Source organism: Dermochelys coriacea, chromosome 24 (assembly GCF_009764565.3).
Source record: "Dermochelys coriacea isolate rDerCor1 chromosome 24, rDerCor1.pri.v4, whole genome shotgun sequence".
Classification (NCBI taxonomy): Eukaryota; Metazoa; Chordata; order Testudines; family Dermochelyidae; genus Dermochelys; species Dermochelys coriacea.
The window spans coordinates 8,554,999-8,573,779 of record NC_050091.1 but is presented as its reverse complement, the minus strand read 5'-3'; the positions used below and the strand labels follow the sequence as shown (position 1 = coordinate 8,573,779).

Below are 18,781 nucleotides of genomic sequence, written 5' to 3'. Positions count from 1 at the left end.
AATGAATCTTGCTTCATAAAAGTGTATTCTGGTATTTAGCTTAGGTTCAGCCCATTATTCCAAGGTATGTGTGTGTGTACAATGTCCCATTTTTTCCATCCCACGCAACTCCTCTCCCTCCTGGGCATTTACATTTTCTTGATACATCAGTCACCATCAGTTTCCTTTTGAGGATTAAAAAGACGGGGACTGTACAGCTTGGAAAAGAGATGACTAAGGGGGGATATGACAGAGGTCTATAAAATCATGAGTGGTGCAGAGAAAGTGAACAGGGAAGTGTTGTTTACCCCTTCACAGAACACAAGAACCAGTGGTCACCCAGGGAAATTAATAGGCAGAAAGTTTAAAGCAAACCAAAGGAAGTACTACTTCACGCAATGCACAGTCAACCTGTGGAATTCGTTGCCAGAGGATCTTATTAAGGCCAAAAGTATAAGTGGGCTCAAAAAAGAATTAGATATGTTCATGGAGGATTGGTCTATCAATGGCTATTAGCCAAGATGGTCATGGATGCACCCCCATGCTCTGGGTGTCCCTAGCCTCTGACTGCCAGATGCTGAGACTGGACGTTGGAGTGGATCACTCAATAATAGCCCTGTTCTGTTCATTCCCTCTGAAGCAGCTGGCACTGGCCACTGTCAGAAGACAGGATACTGGGCTAGATGGACCACTAGTCTTACCCAGTATGGCCGTTCTTATGTTCACCTTGAATGACAACTCTTATTTTCCAGTTGGCTTTGAAACATCGTCAAGGCAAGAATCACAAGATGCGCATCATTGCCTTTGTTGGGAGCCCTGTGGAAGATAACGAGAAAGATGTGAGTAAAGCGTGACCAGTTAGATGCAATTTCATGGGTGTGTTTAATCCATGATGGTGAACCCTCAGGTCTAGTTTACACTACAGACCGATGTCATATACCTATCGCACTCTCCCTCGGTGTGAAAAATCCACTCCTCAGAGCGACGTAGTTATACCAACCTAACCCCTGTGTAGACAGCTCTGTGTCGACGGGAGAGCCAGTGCAGCCTTTTAAATGTAGACGTGCCTTCAGTTTTCACAGCAATTTCTTTATCTAGGTGTTTATACTGCTCTTATCACCCTCATATCAAGTACCTAATAATAGCTGCTTTCTTGAAACTGGAACTGTTTAATGTGTTTCTGAACTGACTATGTTGGTCAGTCTTTATATCCAGAAAACCTGGTTCTAAGAAATCTTAATGAGCATTCATATTACAGCAATCTTATTGAATCTGTATCAAGAACTGTAAGGCTCAAAGCTTATGTCCCAATGAGACGACTCTTTAGCTGGTAAATCCTGCTACTAGAATGTGAGCTATTGAAAGGGGGTGGGTGGGTGTGAAAATGGAAAAGAAGGAATGATGCAAATAAACTAACTTGGCTCTCAGGCAGTACAGGTTTCTATCAAAACAGAGCCTCGTTTATCCTATTCTATACATAGGCTTGGAAGGATTCCATTTCTTTAGGTAAATGTTGGTAAACACTGATTTTGCTGTACACATACAAACCCATGAAAAAATATTTCCACTGAAAAATGCTGCTTGAGAACTTAGTTTGATTTAAGGATATTTACTTCGTATATTTTGATGTGATATTGACAATTTGTGTTTTAACAGTTATAAATCTCTAACTTTTTGAATCTCAACATGTGTTATGATTAAATAATTGTCTTGACCGCCCCATAATTTCCCTGCAACTGTGAAAATTTAAATCGGAATTAAATTTAATTCCCTGCCCCCAGTAGGTGAGGGAATTTAAATCGGATCATGTATCAGAACATGCTTAAATGTCTTGTTGCAGTATTAAAAAAGCCTTCAAGTATCAAACAGTCAGAAGTCTGAACTCTTAATTGTATTTGTCTGGATTTTTTTTGGTTATAAAAAAATTCAGAATTTTAGATAGTTGCCTTTTTAATTAAGTCAAAGTACATACAATTAAAAAGGTGATGTAATGTAATTCAGATTGTCAGTGTGTATCTTTAAAAGAAGCTTGCTGGCTTTAAGGATTGATTTTAAGTTCTGGCCTATTTGGTTTTCATAGGAGTATAATGGAGATGAAACCTCTCAAATATTTTACTGTTCAGAAACAATCTCTTACTATGAAACTTGTATAGACTGGCACCTGTAAATTAGATGCTTTTATATCTGGCTTTGTGTCCTGATGAACGAATCCCATGCACTTTTGTCTGCTTTCTGTTACGTGGAGGAGATGTAGGAGCTGAAGACAAGTGATGAAAGGTTAACACTCCTTTCTCTTTATTGCAGCTGGTGAAACTGGCAAAGCGCCTTAAAAAGGAGAAAGTAAATGTTGACATTATCAACTTTGGAGAAGAGGTGAGAGTTTTAAACTGATCTCCCAAGAGTCTTTGAAATACAAACTCCAGCCAGGGGTTTACATCTCATTTTCAAACACTTGGCTCCTATCTATCTGGGAACACCAGTGAAGAATACTATCACGATTCCCCTATCTTAATCTCTTCAACAGGGATATTTAAGGCTGAACTATTCAGACAACAGAAGTCCTTCCATTAATATTTTGCAGATTCCAAAGGAGACTCTCTTCTCAAATATTCCCCGGCTGTGTTTCCTACCCAAACATTTCACGCTTCTGCTAATGCTTTAGTGAAACTGACTCTAACTAAAAGTGAAATTGACTGGTCTAAACTCACCATCAGTGAAGGGCAAAAAGAAAACAAATTGAATTTTTAAAATTGTTTCCATAAATGAAGGTATTGAAGAACATCTTTTCTTTTAATATTTTTTTTTAACTTCTTTTCTGCATACTTTAGTCACCTGCCCTTTCATGATGTTCTGGCTGAAAATAGAAATCCAGCTGTAATTCTGAGTTTCCTCCATCTTTATCAGTTTGTGGCACAAACCTTTGTATGCAAAACATACTTTGCCTTTTATATGAAAAACCCCAATCCATTCTTAGGATGAAACCTCTAAGGCAGTGTGAAGTTCCCATATTCCCTTACAACCATGCATCAAAGACTTCAATTACTGTTCATGAAATATACCGTTAATGATCTGGAACACATCTCTGAGAGTCACAGGCTACATTAGTCAGTGTTGGTTTCTGACATCCTTGGGCAGAGGGCTGTATTGTGGTATAAGGCTAAGGAACAGTGGAGATTGTTACAAATTAAAGTGTGGTTGCATTTTGTCAGTCTGGCATCTAGTCCTGTGAGGTGACCCCTCTCCATCCAGGGTCTCTCGCCCCATGCCTCCGAGTGGTGTTTCTAAGTTGCAACACTGTGGCTATGCAAGAATCTTATCACCACTTTAAAAGACTTTGGTTGGTTTTAGAACCAAGCTGGTAATGACATTCCAGGTGATAGGGAAAAATAATTGGTTTGGTGGTTTTCCCTTCTCTTCCCCAATAATCCCTTCTCCACTTCCAGATCTTCAGAGGGAGCAGCCTTCACAGGACCTGCTTAAGTTCTGTGACTTTTCTTTCCTGATCATTAGAGTGTGGGTTGCATCAGTGATGCCAGGATGATACCCCAGCCAACCATCTTTCCTACAGGCCAACTCGTACTCAGTGGAGAATGATGTTTTATTCCCTAAACTGAGACAGCTGAATCTCAGAAATCTACCACAACCATTCCCAACGTAGCTGATGATCAAGATGCAAAGCAGAGTGGCCTGATGCCGTATCACAATGAACTTCTCTATCTGGATAGAGAAAGCAAAACCTCAGTGTAACATGGATTCTGGTGGAGGGCAATAGTATGAAAATTAATGCTGTATTCAAGACATGTGGTGCCCATGTTAGAGGAGAAATAGGCCAAAGTTTGTTCTGGTTGTTGGGTACAATCTCATTTCTAGTGTTGCAGGTACACTCTCAGGCTGACTGTCAGATGACACCCAGGCCATAAGGTTCCTGATCCTCCAGTGAGGTCACAGCACTATGAAAGGAAACTACTGGCACTTCCTTTGAGCAGGACTCTAAAACATGAGCAAACTCAGGATGAATTGAATAGAGCAATGTTCCAGGCCAACTGTCCTCACTTTGCACAGGGACTTTCGGGGGGGGAGGGGGGATGTTTAATCAGTTGCCCATTGGAGGGGGCCCATTATATAGATCGCCTCTTCCAGCTCTGAAACGTGGCGTGTCTCTGTACCCCTGGTGCATACTGATCACCGTTCTCTATACTTCTGTGTTTATAGATGAGTTCCCTTCCTGAACACCAGCTGGTAAGAGGACATCAGGGTTATTACAGTTCATAGGGCACCCCAGCATCATTTCCTTCGAGCCAAGTCAATGGGAGGAAGTCAGTCTGGGTTCTAACCTCTCTCTCTCTCTCTCTCTCTCTCTCTCTCTCTCTCTCTCTCCCCCCCTCCCCTAGGAAGCCAACACAGACAAGCTGACTGCCTTCATTAATACCTTAAACGGCAAGGATGGGACTGGTTCCCACCTGGTGACTGTTCCCCCTGGCCCTAGCCTTGCCGATGCCCTCATCAGTTCCCCCATTTTGGCTGGGGAGGGTGGTGCCATGCTTGGCCTTGGCGCTAGCGACTTTGAGTTTGGAGTGGATCCCAGCGCGGACCCAGAACTGGCTCTGGTAAGAGATGGTGGAACCAAGAATGGTTTTGAAGGAGCTGAACTGTTTGTGAACGTGCTGTTGCTTTGAGTTTACCCCATTGTCTGCTCCACAGGCGCTGCGTGTATCCATGGAGGAGCAGAGGCAGCGGCAGGAGGAAGAGGCCAGGAGAGCTGCAGCTGCTTCCGCTGCTGAGGCAGGAATTACAGCCACTGGTGGGGATGGTAAGAAACCAGGCGGGGGATCTAACCCCTCTTCGTTTGGAGGAGCCGGGGTGAGCAGAACAAAGCAGCAAGTTCAATGCAGCGGGGAGAGGGAGTCTGCTGATGCAGCCAGATCATTTTGTACTGAGATTGTGTCCAGCCTCCAGTGCTAAGCAGGGCCTGGGTTGCATGTGGGTGGGATGGACACCTATGCTCGGCAGGGGATTCATTAGGGAGGGGTGCACTTCCTTTCAACATTAGTTCCTCATATCCCTCCAGTGTGGTGCTCCTCTTCACTTGAGATGTAAAAGAAGGCCCTGATCTCTTGTACTGGCTAGAGATCCCATGGCACTTTCCACAAGAATACTGTTAGCCCCAGTATCTCAGCCCAATCCCTACTCGGGTATCTACATTCTGCCTTCCCTAAAAAACTGCCCCTGCACTTTCAGTTGGATGCAGTATTTTTTCCTGTCCTGAACTGTTGTGCATTGTTGCTGTGCGCTTTGTGCAGCTGTCTCATCCCACCCCAGAAGTGGCTACCCTTCAGTGGTGGGGAGGGATTCTTCTCTGAATATAGAATTTGTTGGGGAATTGCTCTAGGAATGTGTACTCTGTTTATGCCTGAGCTAGATTCAGACGATGCCTTATTGAAGATGACGATCACCCAGCAGGAGTTTGGTAGAGCTGGCCTGCCCGACCTTAGCAGCATGACAGAAGAGGAGCAGATTGCTTATGCCATGCAGATGTCTCTGCAAGGGCCAGGTGAGTGGCTAGAATTTAGCACATCTGTCTAATCTCTGAAGACGTATCTTGTGCTGACTGAGCTGTCCCAGTGATTTCAGAGACAGCAGCAGGTTCTTGACACCTATCAATGTCTGACAGAGGTTGGGCACCCAAAAATTGAGATGCACAAAGTTAGTGAGTGCTTGTCTGAATGGGCCTGAATTCCATGAATGTCCTACCTGTCTGGGGGCGAGGGGTGTCAGAACCTTCACGTCAGGCCTTCAAGCCTGAATCTCCTTTCTCAATTCTCGCTATTCTTCCTTGAGGCTTCCTGCTGCATCCATCAGTGTTATCCCAGGCACGTCTTGACTGATATGATGTCTGGAGCAGGGAGCAGCAGATCAGTGGGGAGGGAATGATTTCCATATGCTGCTATGCATAAGCACAGCTGGGTAAGGCAAGGATGGGATCAAGCGCTGACAGACTCCTGACCTGAAGGCCTGCAATTGTGGATGTCTGTTTTGTGAAACTTCTAGCCCACTAACTGCCACAGGCAACTCGCCTTCAATGTCTTTACATACACACCCTGCTGACAACCCAGCATAAATACGACTGCAGTAAAGGTGGTGGTGGTGAATACTCAGTAGCAAGACATTTCTTTTCTCTCTCCAGAGTTCGCCCAAGCTGAATCGGGAGAGGTTGATAGCAGTGCAGCCATGGACACATCAGAACCTACCAAGGTGATGGTCTCCCCAGCCACCCCTTTCCCAACCTCTCAAGACATCCACTCTGTATAGAATCCAAACTCCCCCTCTCCTTAGACTTGGTTAACATAACAGTTCAGTTCAAGCCTTGTCAGTCGGATTGGCTGCTGTTGGGGTTCCTCCCTCAGGGCTCCTCAGCTCGCACCCTAGGTCCCCCTTTCCCCACAGAGCCGCTCCCATCTCTCTTATCAAGAGCTGCCAGGCTCAGTGAGTTCCTGGAATCCACTTAAACCTTCCCTAGCATGCTCAGCACCTGCTAACAGGGTGGAGTGTTTCAAGCAAGCAGTGCCAGCCTGTTAGATCCCAGCAAATCTTCCTCGATAGGGAGTGGGGAGTGACTCTCTCTACATGGATGTGCAGGAAGAAGATGATTATGACGTGATGCAGGATCCAGAGTTCCTACAGAGTGTGCTTGAAAACCTGCCTGGTGTTGACCCCAACAATGAGGCCATCCGTAACGCCATGGGTTCCTTGGCCTCGCAGGCCTCCAAGGAGAACAAGGACAAAAAGGAAGAGGAGAAGAAGTGATGGCACTGGGATACTGACCTCCCTGCCACTGCCAAGCAATTGGGATAATCTCAGCCCTGCATGTTCCGGTCCATGTAACCTAATAACTTCAACTTACTTAATCACTGTTCTCTAGGTAGCTGTGGAGCGATCACAGGGCGAGGGTAGGAATTTTTTTTTCTTGATGTAACAGTTAATAAAAATGTTAAATTTTTTTCCATCTCCCTCCTAAAGTAACTATAGAACATGCTTATGGATTTTCTTAGAGCCGCATAGGAATTGGCAGGGGTGCGCCTTGCCCAGTCTCCTGACTCCAAGCTAGAACAAGCTGCTTCAGAGCAGGGTGCAAGAATCCCTGCAGTGATGGGGTGACCCGCCTCCAGGGAAAGCTGTACCCTTAGGTCCATGAGGTTACAGAGCGGGAGAGGGCTTCACTTAAACCAGATTAGTTGAGTCCAAGTGGAATTCCTTGCATCTCTTAGGTCTGGTTTAGAAAGAGCTTTTGTACTGATACAACCATCGGTTAGGGGAATGCTTCTCTTTTTACTGATCTACCAGAACAGCCCCTAGTCTGAACTTGGTTATACTGGAATAGAGAAGCCTTATACTGGGGTAGTGCATCTCCTTCCTGTGTAGGAATAGCTATATGTGTATGAAGCACCTTTGTACAGAGCTATAAGTGTACTCGGGGTCAATTGCTTTAACTACACCAGTACAGCCTGTGTGTAGACAGAGCTTCTGCCATGGAAAGCTGTGTTGCATAGTCTGCAGCCCCTCTAGCGTGCAGGTCTCCTAACTCCACAGTATCCTGAGCTGCCTTAAACTGAACTGAATCCGAATCCAAATCCAACCTTTCAACCAACATCCCCGGCTTGCTGATCTTATATATATTCCCTTCTCAGCTTTGTGGTACATGGGGACCTTTGTGGTAAAGGAAATAAACCCCTGAGAGCCTTCCCCACTATGCCCAGATCCTGCAAACACTTAATCAGCTGTGTAACTTTACTCACAGAAGTAACCCCATTGAGGCAAACAGGATTACCTGCCTAGGGAAGAGTTATGCATTGATCTGATACCTTGGTGCTCCTAAATCTAGCAAAGGCTTAACAAGAGCAAGTGGGGGGGAAGTGGAAGTTGGCAAGGTTCAGAGGAGAGAGAGGGCACAAATTATTATTAGTGAGAAACTGACCAACAGAATGGAATCACAAGGATGGTAAATTCTCAGAGTCCTTATATCAAGACTGGGATGTCTTTCTAGAGCAGGTACTCCAGCTCAGCCCAGGTCATTGGGCTCCATGCAAGAATCACTGGATTAAATTTTCTGCCCTGTGTTATGCAGGAGCTCAGACTGTATGACCAGAGTGCTGCTGTATATACGTAAGTGTTTGTTTGCAGGAGTGACGCTAGTGTGCTTCTCCTGGAGCCATTCTCGTCTGGGCATTGGGGAAGGGGCAGAAGGAGAGGCCTTATTTTAACTTTAATTGCCTCTTTATTAAAAGCCATCACCGTTCTAGCAGGAGGCAGTTCCCTAGCTTTCAGCCATTTGGTAAAGGCCCAGAAATACCTCAGCACGTTCTATTTGCTAAGAACTCTACAAGCTTTCTCATGAATCCCCTCCCATGGAGTAGCAAGGGATCCTGCAGGGTGGGAGTTAGGTATGTTAAAGGAAGCCTAACGCTTGACCAGCAGATGGCCCTGCAGGTCAGGATGAGAGCTGTGTTGGAAATTCCTTGTTCAGATTTATTCAGCCATGTGAACTTGACCACGAAAAATGTCTTCTGGCTGAGCCGTACCAGACTCATTGTTACATACAGGCCTAAACAGCAGGGACTGTCTCTCCAGCTGTGATGTAGCAGGACTTTAAACCCATCCCGCTAGCCCTGAAGTGCGAATGGATGGTTGTACTTTCAAGCTCTCAGCAGCTCCAAGAGGCAGTCTGGCACCATCATATTTCTATGGCCTTATCTGAGCTCTACTTTCAGACCAGTCAGCCTCTGGGTGAATACATGTGCAGTGCAGAACACATGGAGATTCCCTCGCTGTGTCTGTGGAGCAGTGAGGACACCATCGCCCTGGCCTTTCGCGTTGCCCTGGCTTGTAGTCTTTAAAGGGCTGTAGGGCCCAGTGCACTTTATCTCATCAACCCACCCATCCAAAATCCGTGTGCTACAACAGAACCCCCGTTACCGCCGCTGCTGAGAACATACCCAAGTGATGACTCTCCCTGTCTCAAAGATTTAAAAGCCAAAGGCTCTGCTCAGGAACCCTTTGCTCCTGCGCAGCAGAATGCTTGCTAGGAAATATCATCTGCACCAGAAATTATCCACACTGAGACAAAGGCTGTTTGTGGTGCTCTTTATTGATCACTGTGTCGGTCATTAATATATCTTCCTCGTATCCCCACCGAGGGCTTACTGTAGTACAGAAGGTGCTAAGGAAGCACCAAACCCATGTGAATTACAATGTAATGAAGAATCTCTGCAGACTAGCTTTTGCTTCTGAGTTGATTAGTTAGATACATGTTGATGCTACGGGGTAACTTGGCAACTTGTCACATCTCTGTATTTTATTGCTACTGATTATCTTGTGGAAAGCAGTGATACAGAATCCCATGCTTGTAATTTGTTGGTTCTCCGCCAAAATATAGAACCAAAGGCTAGAAACTCTTAGACGTGTGCATGGCCATCCTGGGTGGATGCAATTGGAATTAATACAGTAAGCCGGGACAGCTGGATTTGCAGTCTGGTGTTCCCTGCATGAGCTCTGGGCTTGCTAAGCAACCATGCTTATGTGATGCCTGGGGGAAGCTGCATGGACACAAAATCAAGAGTGTTAGTAAGCAATAGCCCTCCTCTGCCCTGATGGGCCATAAATGGCTGATCAGTTCTGGCTACCTCTGCTCTTAGATATGCCCGACTAGCCAGTGGGCATGTCCCAGATTGTTCTGCCACCAAAGGGTGTGTCACTCATCATAATGTGATGGATTGGTTTCTTTTAGAGGCTGCTGTCACAGGAGTTTTGTTGTTTTCATAGAGACTAGTGAAGAAACAAGAGATGGCACACAGCCGGTGCACGGTCGCCCCCCTATTGCTCTGACCAGCCTAGTTTTAGACTGTCCCAAAGGACTGGGGTTCCACTACCTATTTCCTATGTCCTAGTAAGTGACTGAGCTGGGAATCCCCTCTTAACCCTGAGTTGCTGAGTAGGACTGTCCAGAGAGGCAGACCACTGCATGAAATGGGGCAGCTCTCAGCTGGACCAAGGAATAATAGCCTTTCGCTAATTCCAGTAGAGCTTGCATTGGTTGGCATTCTTTTGCTGCTGTCACATCAGCTATTGTAGAAGCGTGTGGTCAACACAGTAATGAGAACTTGTTATGCCTAGACCTAGTTCTGCACCCCTAATTTTACATCTATGTCCAGGATCCCCCTTACAGGACATTTCAATGTAACTAGGGCCCAGGACTTGGTCAGGCAAATCTGCAACTCAGTGTGATGCGACTCCTACATTAACTTTTTGGGTCCAGTCGACCAAATAACTCTGGCAACTCCCCTTTTAGGGAAGATGGAGCCTGTGGCTAGCAGGGCCAGCATCAGTCTCCAGAGGCTGCTCATGCAGGTTTGTGTAGCCCTGTCTTGAAAAACTGGGTCTATGTCATGGCTGCAGACTTGGCTTTTCCACCTGCCCCAAGCTGGTTAACATGCACAGCGATTTCCCTGGAGAGCCTTGTACCTGGGATCTTGCTACTTACGGGCAAAGGCTGTGATCAAATACGTGGGTTTGTTGCTGCACAGCAGGGTGGTCAGGCTGCCCAGGGAGCCAGTCCCCATGCTCTGAACATCCAAGGTAATCCCCAGTGTGGCATTTCTCTGCAGTGGGATCATAGACAGTTGAGTGGGAGGCTTTGATACATCAGCCAAACAGTGTCTAAGTCTGCTGCCCCGGGCCACTTCCTACGGAGGTGCCTTCAATTTGGGGCATGGCCCAACACTCAATTGCTTAATAAAAGTCCGGTCGAGTAGGACCTGCTGGTTCTTAGGGGAGGAAGACTCTGCCTGTGGGCCTTATCCATGCTGTGGTTCCCTCTCAGGCTCAACCTGCTGCCCAGAGAAGGATTCATCTTTCCTGCAGCTGGTGGCCCCCCCCCCGCAACCCTGCTTTGCTTCTGAGCTCCTTTACCCTGCACCAGAGCATGCTCAGCGGGTGTGTAAGGGTGGGGCTACCTGGGCCCAGCATTGCCACCGTTCAGCCCCTTCTGACCCAGCGGGATCTTTTTCTAGTCTGTGCTGCAGGGCTGGCATGTCTCAGTCTCGGTGCCTGGCTGCCTTGTGGCTGATCCGTGGAGCAATTCTTGTGCCTTTTTGGCAGGCAGTGGTGAGGCTGTGGCTCCAGCTCCACTGCCTCCCGCCACATGTAAGTGGAATTGCAATGGCAGAGCTACCCAGGTTTGGGCCACTGGGCTCCTTTCCCTGCCAAAGGTGAACCAAGGGGCCCATGTGCTCTCGTTCCTACTTGGGGGGAAGGTTCCAGTTCCCGGACTCCAGCACTGTCCTGCACGGCTGGCTGGAGAGCAGGATCTGGCTGATGGTGTTAGCATTAGAACAGTTGAAACGGTGGGTGGTAGATAAAACCTGAAGCTTCAGGACTGAAGTCAGGCTCTGGTAGGGATCAGGGTGAGCCCTTAATGTGGAGAGGGGGAGGGACCACTGCTGCCTGCTGCAGGGGTCTCGCTTTTCTTCTGGAGTCCCTGTAGCGAGGCAGGATAGGGGGCTAGATGGACCTTGGGTCTGATCTAGCCTGGCTGTTCTCCTCACTGGGGAGGAGAAGGGGAATGATGGCTACCTCGGCACTCCAGCCCGGGCTCAGTGTAGGCCTCTGGTGTACAAGTCAGTATCTCTGGTGCCATAGTCAGTCAGAGGGGAGGGGGAAACGCTTCTCTTGCAGCCTGGCCACCTTTGGCCTCTGCTCTTATCAGATCCAGGCTGAGCAGGAGTGTCACCCCACCCCCAGAGACCGGCTGGATTTGAGGGGCCCTGTCTGACGGGGGGGAAGGTGTTATGGGGGCAGCTGCAGCATCTCTTGGGCGGTTATTTACCAATACAGCCTGGAAGTAGCTTTCCAGCTCCTGGCAGGATGGCAGCTGGTCGGAGGGTTCCATCTTCCGGGCCACACACCCTTCTGGCTGTCCGTGATACACCATCAGGTGCTGGGAGGGGGGAAAGCAAGAGCAACCCACCATGAAAGCCTGTTGTAGCCTCTGGGCAGGGCTTTGCGGCTGGGGCACTGCTAGGGTGGTGCAGCAAGGGAGCTCCTGCCCTAGGGGGAGAGGTGAAGTGTTTAATCCCACAGCACTGGATCGAGCTGGGGACAGGCTGGTATCCTGTGTGCTTCCTCCCTGGGCCAGAGTACATGGGACTTTCCCTGCTGATCTGTGCCCATGGCAGGCATTAGCCTGGCCCTGGCACTGCCCCGTTGCAGCTGGGAAGCGTAAGCATTGGGGAAGAGACGCCAGAGGAGATGGCAATGGAGCCTGTCCAGCTGGCCTCCGCTGTGTCCATTGTCTGTGGCTGCTGTGGAGACTTCCCACCGAGCAAGGACTGTGTTCATTACACCCCCCCCCCCGGCATTCTGGGTAGGAGGCAGCCAGTCCTAGCTGAGATCATCCTATTCTGCAGCCTGATCAGAGCTGAGATTTTCTCTCACACCTGGTTCTCAGCTCTCGGGTCACATTGTTGTGGGCTGTTCACCCTCCACTGCATCCCACCCCAGAGGTGGCTGCCTCTCGGTGGTAGTCCTGTGTAGGTTGTCGGCGAAGCAGAGGGGGCCTTGGTGTGGAAGGGGCCCCTGCAATGCATGATGGACACCCACATCTTCCCTGGCACCCCAAACCCACTGTACTCACGTTTCTCAGGTCGCAGGTTATCCCTGGCACGACCCCCTGTTCTCCCAGCTCGCTGAGAGCCAGGAGCAGCGACGCTTCGTTCTGGACGTTCACCTGTGTAGGCAGGTAGCTGTAGGCATCTCGCTTGAGCAGGGCGAAGAGGGAGGGAAAGGGAAGGAGACTGGATTAGAGGGAACAGGGGGATGCACCAGCCCCCACTGACTGGTCACCAGGAGAAATCCCCGTTAGCTACCATTCCTCCCAGTCGCCCTCCCCTCCTTGTTCTCCCCTGCTGGAGCAAGCTGATCTGATCACTAGGGACCCCCTGCCCCCTCCTCTCCTTTCAGATTTCCCTTTCTTCCTGCACAGGGAGCCAGGCCCAACACATCCCCCCGCAATCCCCTCACTGTACCTGGATGCAGGTAGCTCGCCCCAGATATGTTGCCACGAGGACCCCAACGATGCTGACGGTGAGGACCGCGACTGCCCCCACGGTCAGGATCACCAGCTTGTGGCTGGAGGGAGGAGGCCCCTGCATCTCCAGGCTGGAGTTGAAGGTCTGAGGAAGAGGGAGAGTGTTGGGCAGCATGCTGCAGACAGGGGGTGCGCTGAGAAGGATCCCATGGCCGGAGCTATCTGGTCCAACAGGCCCGCTCTGCAGCAGGCTGGATTCCCAGCTGCTGCTAGCCAACCTCGGCAGGGGCCGGACTTCGCTCTTTCCCAGGCTCTAGGGCCCATTGCTGCCATGGCACCAGTTCAACATCCAGCCTAGTGTGGTGGCCCTGGGAAACTGCTGCCACTTGGCGGCCCATGTGTGAAGTGAACTTGGCAAGTCTCAGCCCAGTGCAGAACCACCCCAGGCAATGGCCCCGTCTTGGCAGAGGGGCCGGGGGACTGGAGGGGCCATGACAGCTCCCTTCCCAGCTGGCTATTGGAAGGGGCCTGGGGTCTGTAAGGTCAAACCTATTTCTGCCCGTTGTGAGGTTATTACGGCACTGCCTAGAGCTGGGGACCGGGCCCCGCTGCACTCGGTGTTGTACAAAGAGATGGTCTCTGCCCCATTCATACTCTGCTCTACACTTCAGCGCCTATGAATGGGGGCTGATAATCCTGCCTGTTGGAGGGTATGAGGCTAAGAGAAGGGGTGGTGGTAAAGTGCCAGGAGCAGCCTGGATGGAAATTGCTGTGGAAATTCACAGTCCCTTTGTTTCCGGACAATTTCTCTCTCCTGCAGCAGGCCATGGAAGCGCTATCTGGGCTCCTGATGCTGCCGCAACTTCTGTTTCCCTTGCAGCCCGCTCTCGTCGGCTGAGCTTCGTAGGATGTTTAAAGGAACCTAAACGTGGCACTTGAGACAAATCTGATTCCCTCTGGAGCTGGAGTGGTCCTGCTGGGCTACTAGCTGCCAAGAGGTGGGGAAACTGAGCCACAGAGAGGGGGTCTGAACTTTGAGAGCACTTCTCAGCAAAACTTCAGCAGAGCCAGGTACAGAAGCCAAGATCTCCGGTCCCTGCTCTAACCACTAGATCTTGTGCCCTTCAGGCTACGAAGAGAACCTGGGAGTCCTGCCTCCAAGCTCCTGTGCTCATCCCTGGAGCACCATCTCCTCCTCAAGCCAGGAGCAGAAGCCAAGCTTCCTGAGGCCTAGTTCTCTGCTCAAACCCCTGGACCATACGCCTTCCCTCGGGCGAGGAATAGAACCCAGGAGACTTAGCACCCTGTTCTGAGTGCTGGACAGCAGCCCCATCCGGAGTAACCCACCTCAACCTTAACGCACAGGCCTTTGTTGGGAGGATGCTGCTGAAGGAACCCAGGGACCGCTGTGGCCAAGGAAGGAGAGAGGGAAGCTGTTCTGGGCGGGCTTGACTCGTGGCACCTGCGCATGCCCGAGCGGAGATCAGCGTCTCTGCCATTAGCACGATGGGGGTTTCCTTAACTGCAAGCTGGCTTGGCGCCTCTCTGCACTAACCAAGGGGCGAAGGAGCCGCAGCCTGGGGTGGATGGAGCTGAGCACCCAGCATAGCCCCTCCGTGCGGGGCTGGGGGACCAGCCTGCCTCTTGCTCAGAGTCTGGGGGCTCTAGTGTGTGGAGGGAGGTTCATAGGTCGTCCCCCTCCTCTCCCCCTGTACTGGGCTGTGTCCCTTCTCAAGCCTCTCATGATTTTCCGGCCATGTTAACCTTTTACCCTCCCTGGTCCTGACTTCTCCCCCTGGCTGATTCTCACCTACAGTGCTTGGGCATCTCCCCATCCCCCCTCAAATTTCTCTGCCCCCTGAGAGGGGGCTGGCAGTTGTTTTCTGCTCCTCTTCCCCACCCAGCTGAGGGCACGTTGGGGCTGGGGCATGGGAGGGACCAGGCTTCCCAGGACCAAATGCAGCTGCACTGGTAGCCCAGCCTGGCTCTATCTGGCAGCAGCAGGAGGAGGAGGAGAAGCGCCTTCTCCTGCCCTGGTGGCTGGATCCTGCCCTGGAGAGACCGTCTCTGGGGCAGGGGCGCTCATGCTCCATGGCCCACTTGGTCCCTGCCCTCTCCTTCCAGCTGCAGCTACCAACACACGGGTGCATTAGTGAGTTGGATGCCTATATCCTAGGAGTTGGATTGAGCCCCCGTGCTCCCCAAATGCCTCTCCCCAAGGATCAGTCTGTCACCCGCCCCCACCCCCAACGCCTGATCCATCACTTACATATGGGGGGCTCTTCAGCTGCAGTCCCGCTGGCCAGGAATCAGGTCTCTTCTCTTCAGCAGACATTCCCCAGGAGCACTAGGCGATCTAGACCCCTTCTCGCACTCAGCCGGCGGTGCCAGATCTCCGGGCATCTTATAGGGGCTGCGAAGCTGGGGGGGTGGCCTTACTTTGGCTGTGCCTGTCCAATGGGATTGAGGCCGATAGGGAGGCTCCCAGCCCTGCACCTGCCCCGCTTCCCTCCTGCAGCCTGACTTACCTCTTTGTGCTATTCTGCCTGCATCCCCCTCACTAGCCCCGAGCGCGCAGCCCGAAGCGGTTTCTGTCTGTAGCCATGATCAGAACCTCGCAGGGCAGGATGAGCGGGTGCGGGGTGCACTGCAGGAATCCTCCCCCCTCCCTTAGATCATGTTCTGCTTCTGGAAAACATTGGGCCAGGGGAAAAGAATGGCCCAGCTTGTGCCTTAAACAACCCCCCCCCCAGGCCAGGCCCTGTGCCCAGAGTGATCTGCCAGACCTGAGGGGGTTCACTAACGGTCTAGAACTGCCCCTCCCGAAGTGACTCCTGAATGCTCTGACTCTAGAACATTTTGCAAACGCTCCAAGCTGTTTCCTGCGAGCGTGTGTTAGGTGCTTGCTTAACTCCACATTGTGGAGCAAGAGGAGCGCCTCCCTGACAAGCCCCTGGGATGTGGCAGAGCCCAGTTCAGTTCCCCCCTCTGCCTGAAGAAGAGAGAGGATCGGAACAGGGGTCTCCCTCCTCTGCCATTTTGTGTGGTGTTAACCTCTGAGCACATCTGCTGGATCAGGCCCCGCAGGCAAGGTAGGCAGCTGAACAACCGTCTGCCCCGGGTCAGTCGTAGATTGTGCCAGGGCACCGATGGGAGACAGCTGTGGGCACACGTGGAGGCAGAAACACCGGCACAAAGGAAACACTTATGGCAGAACTGTAGGTGCTGAGGGAGCTGAGGTGCCTACAGGGTTAGGGCGAGCGGGACTTTGTGACTCACAGAAATGCCTAAAATTGGAATTTAGATGTGACTGGAGCAGGGAACTGAACGCCGGTCGCCCACGTCCCAAGCTAACGTCCCAGCCCACCCCGTAACCAGCATCAATGTCTGTGGCTTTAAAATAAAACACCCACCAACCCCAATGGTTGATTTTCTACCTCCAACCAAGCCTGTGCTTTGCGAACACGACTGAGGGCGTGGCTGTCAGAGGAACCTGCATGGCATAAATGGGAACATACTTTCAAATCAATATAGTAACTGGTGCGAGGGGCTGCCTGGACGTCATTTCAGTGTGAGATCAGTTTAGCTAGTCCAGTTTCTAGCTGAATTCCCCTAAACCACACAAAGCCCCTCTTATGCAGAAATAGGCCCCTTCCGCCCCCCCCATCTTTGGCACAGGTTGAAATTCACGTTTTATGTTCGCCCAGTGCGTCTTTCCCATGGAACTCAGCCCTGCGTGACGGGGAGCAGCCCAGAACTCGGGGCTTGCTGCGGCTCAGTGGAGCTTGCGTCTACAAAGCTTTTGAGACCAGGTCTAAATCTGGAATCCTACAATTGGCTTCTGAATCGGAGCAAATAACTCCCTCCTCTCTCTGATGGCTGGGCTCAAGGCTGACCCTGCCTACCACCAGAACTGGGAGGTCTCTGATGGCGACTAACACCCTGCTACGAATGGACAATTGCAGGCTGCCAAGGGGATGTTGCAGAGTCTTTCACTGGTAGTAAACTCCTGGATCGTCCAGCTCTCGCTGCAGACACCTCGCTCCCTCTTCATCGGCTGCTTGTCAACTCCGTGAAGTGTCCTGGCACTGCAGCTGGCTTGGAAGGTGCTCTGGAAAAAACCCGCAGGTTCCTTGCTTACCCTCAACTCTAGTGCCACTGTTGCATTTGCAGTGTGGCCAATTCTCCTGATTTTTGTCATGAGTCTCATGGTGATTCTTGTTTTCCTTAAAGCCCCAGCTCCTGGAGTCAGGTGGAGACGTGATGATTTCAGCCTTCATTCTTAAAGAAAAAGTCACTTTCTGGCCCTCAGGGCTATGGAGAAAGCTTCAACATGTGATCCCAGGGCACGCTAAAGGCCCCAAAAGCAGAAGGCTAATAAAAAGAACCCCAAATCTATTATTTGTACATAATCTTGGGATTTTTGGTGAGCCTGACTCAGGATTTTTGAACAGTGGGGGTTTGGCAATGCTGCATTTGGAGCACTGGCTAAAGTGATTTCTTCTGGGGGAGGTGGCTGGAGGGATTGCTGTGCTCTTACTCTAGCTCTGTCCCTGTCTGGGAGGCTCACTGGGTCCTGGAAAGACCTGAAATTCTGGGAGAAGATGTCTTGTTATTTCACGAGGTGAGGGGGTCACCTTACTTAAAGAGGGGGCAGAACTCCCCACCGTCCCTACGCTAAACAGGCTTTCTCAGCTAGGGAGGTTAACGATGGAGGGAGGGCAGTCCCCTTGCCAGGGCAGACTGATACAGGGCCTCCCCCCTCCCGACAAGTACCCCAAGCACAGTCCAGCTCTGCTTTCAGCCAACCTTGCTCAGATTCCACATTCCAAGCGCCTGGAAAAAGGGCCTTTCAAAGGAAACCCGATCACTGATAAGCTGGCTCGGCCCCTGCTGGCGAAAGGCAGGGCTGGGACACAAACGGGGCCCTGTGTGCTCGGATGTGCTGTGTCACGCCGGGCTCCTGTGAGAGCCCATTCGGCTTTAGAAAAGGGGCCGGCTCTATGCTCGGCCAGTTTCGAGGCAGCATAAAGGGAAGATTGTTTGGTGATATTGAGCTGAAGGCGAGTCGCAATTAAAGGCTGGGCACTGCCCTGGGGGGTAAAATTGGCCTCAGCCCCTCAGGTGGAAAATAAAGCTGGGGAGGGGGTAACTGGAGCCCTCAGCCGTGCTGGTTGGGATGGAGAAATTTACGAGCAGCCTGGGGATCCTGGAACTAGCTCCTATGTCCCACCAGAAAATCCCTCTGCCCAAGGCAGAGGCAGGAAAGACTCATTCTCCCCAGTGTATAGAAAGGGCAGGGTCGTGCTATGACAATGCCACCATATAAATCCATGGTACGCCCCCCAACCTAGTATACTGGGGGCACTGCTGGTCGCCCCATCTCCAAAAAGAGAAACGGGACAGAGCAGGGCAATAACATGATTAGGGGATGGAATAACTTCCATAAAAAGAAAAGGAAAGGAAACCTGTCATTATGCAAGGCACTGAATTTAGCCGTATGGAGTGGAAATCAACTTCATGAAAAAACTCGTACAGATGCATCCGATGAAGTGAGCTGTAGCTCACAAAAGCTTATGCTCAAATAAATGTGTTAGTCTCTAAGGTGCCAGAAGTCCTCCTGTTCTTTTTTGTGGATACAGACTAACCTGGCTGCTACTCTGAGATCTTCCATAAAAAGAGAAATTACGATGATTGGGAGTGATCAGCTGAGAAAAGAGACAA

At 50.6% G+C, this 18,781-nt stretch overlaps 1 protein-coding gene across 2 annotated transcripts in view; it reads left to right on the top strand.

The window, feature by feature from the left end:
* The window catches only part of LOC119847679 (26S proteasome non-ATPase regulatory subunit 4), a 79,854-nt gene extending 72,878 nt beyond the window's left edge, over positions 1–6,976 (top strand). For both annotated transcript variants that reach the window (XM_038382631.2, XM_038382630.2), the window contains 7 exons: positions 732–818; positions 2,284–2,352; positions 4,371–4,586; positions 4,681–4,789; positions 5,399–5,530; positions 6,164–6,231; positions 6,616–6,976. In XM_038382631.2, coding sequence (XP_038238559.1) covers positions 732–818; positions 2,284–2,352; positions 4,371–4,586; positions 4,681–4,789; positions 5,399–5,530; positions 6,164–6,231; positions 6,616–6,783 — 849 coding nt within the window. In that variant the 3' untranslated portion in view covers positions 6,784–6,976. The remainder of the gene's footprint in view (positions 1–731; positions 819–2,283; positions 2,353–4,370; positions 4,587–4,680; positions 4,790–5,398; positions 5,531–6,163; positions 6,232–6,615) is intronic.
* The last annotated feature ends 11,805 nt before the right edge of the window (positions 6,977–18,781 follow it).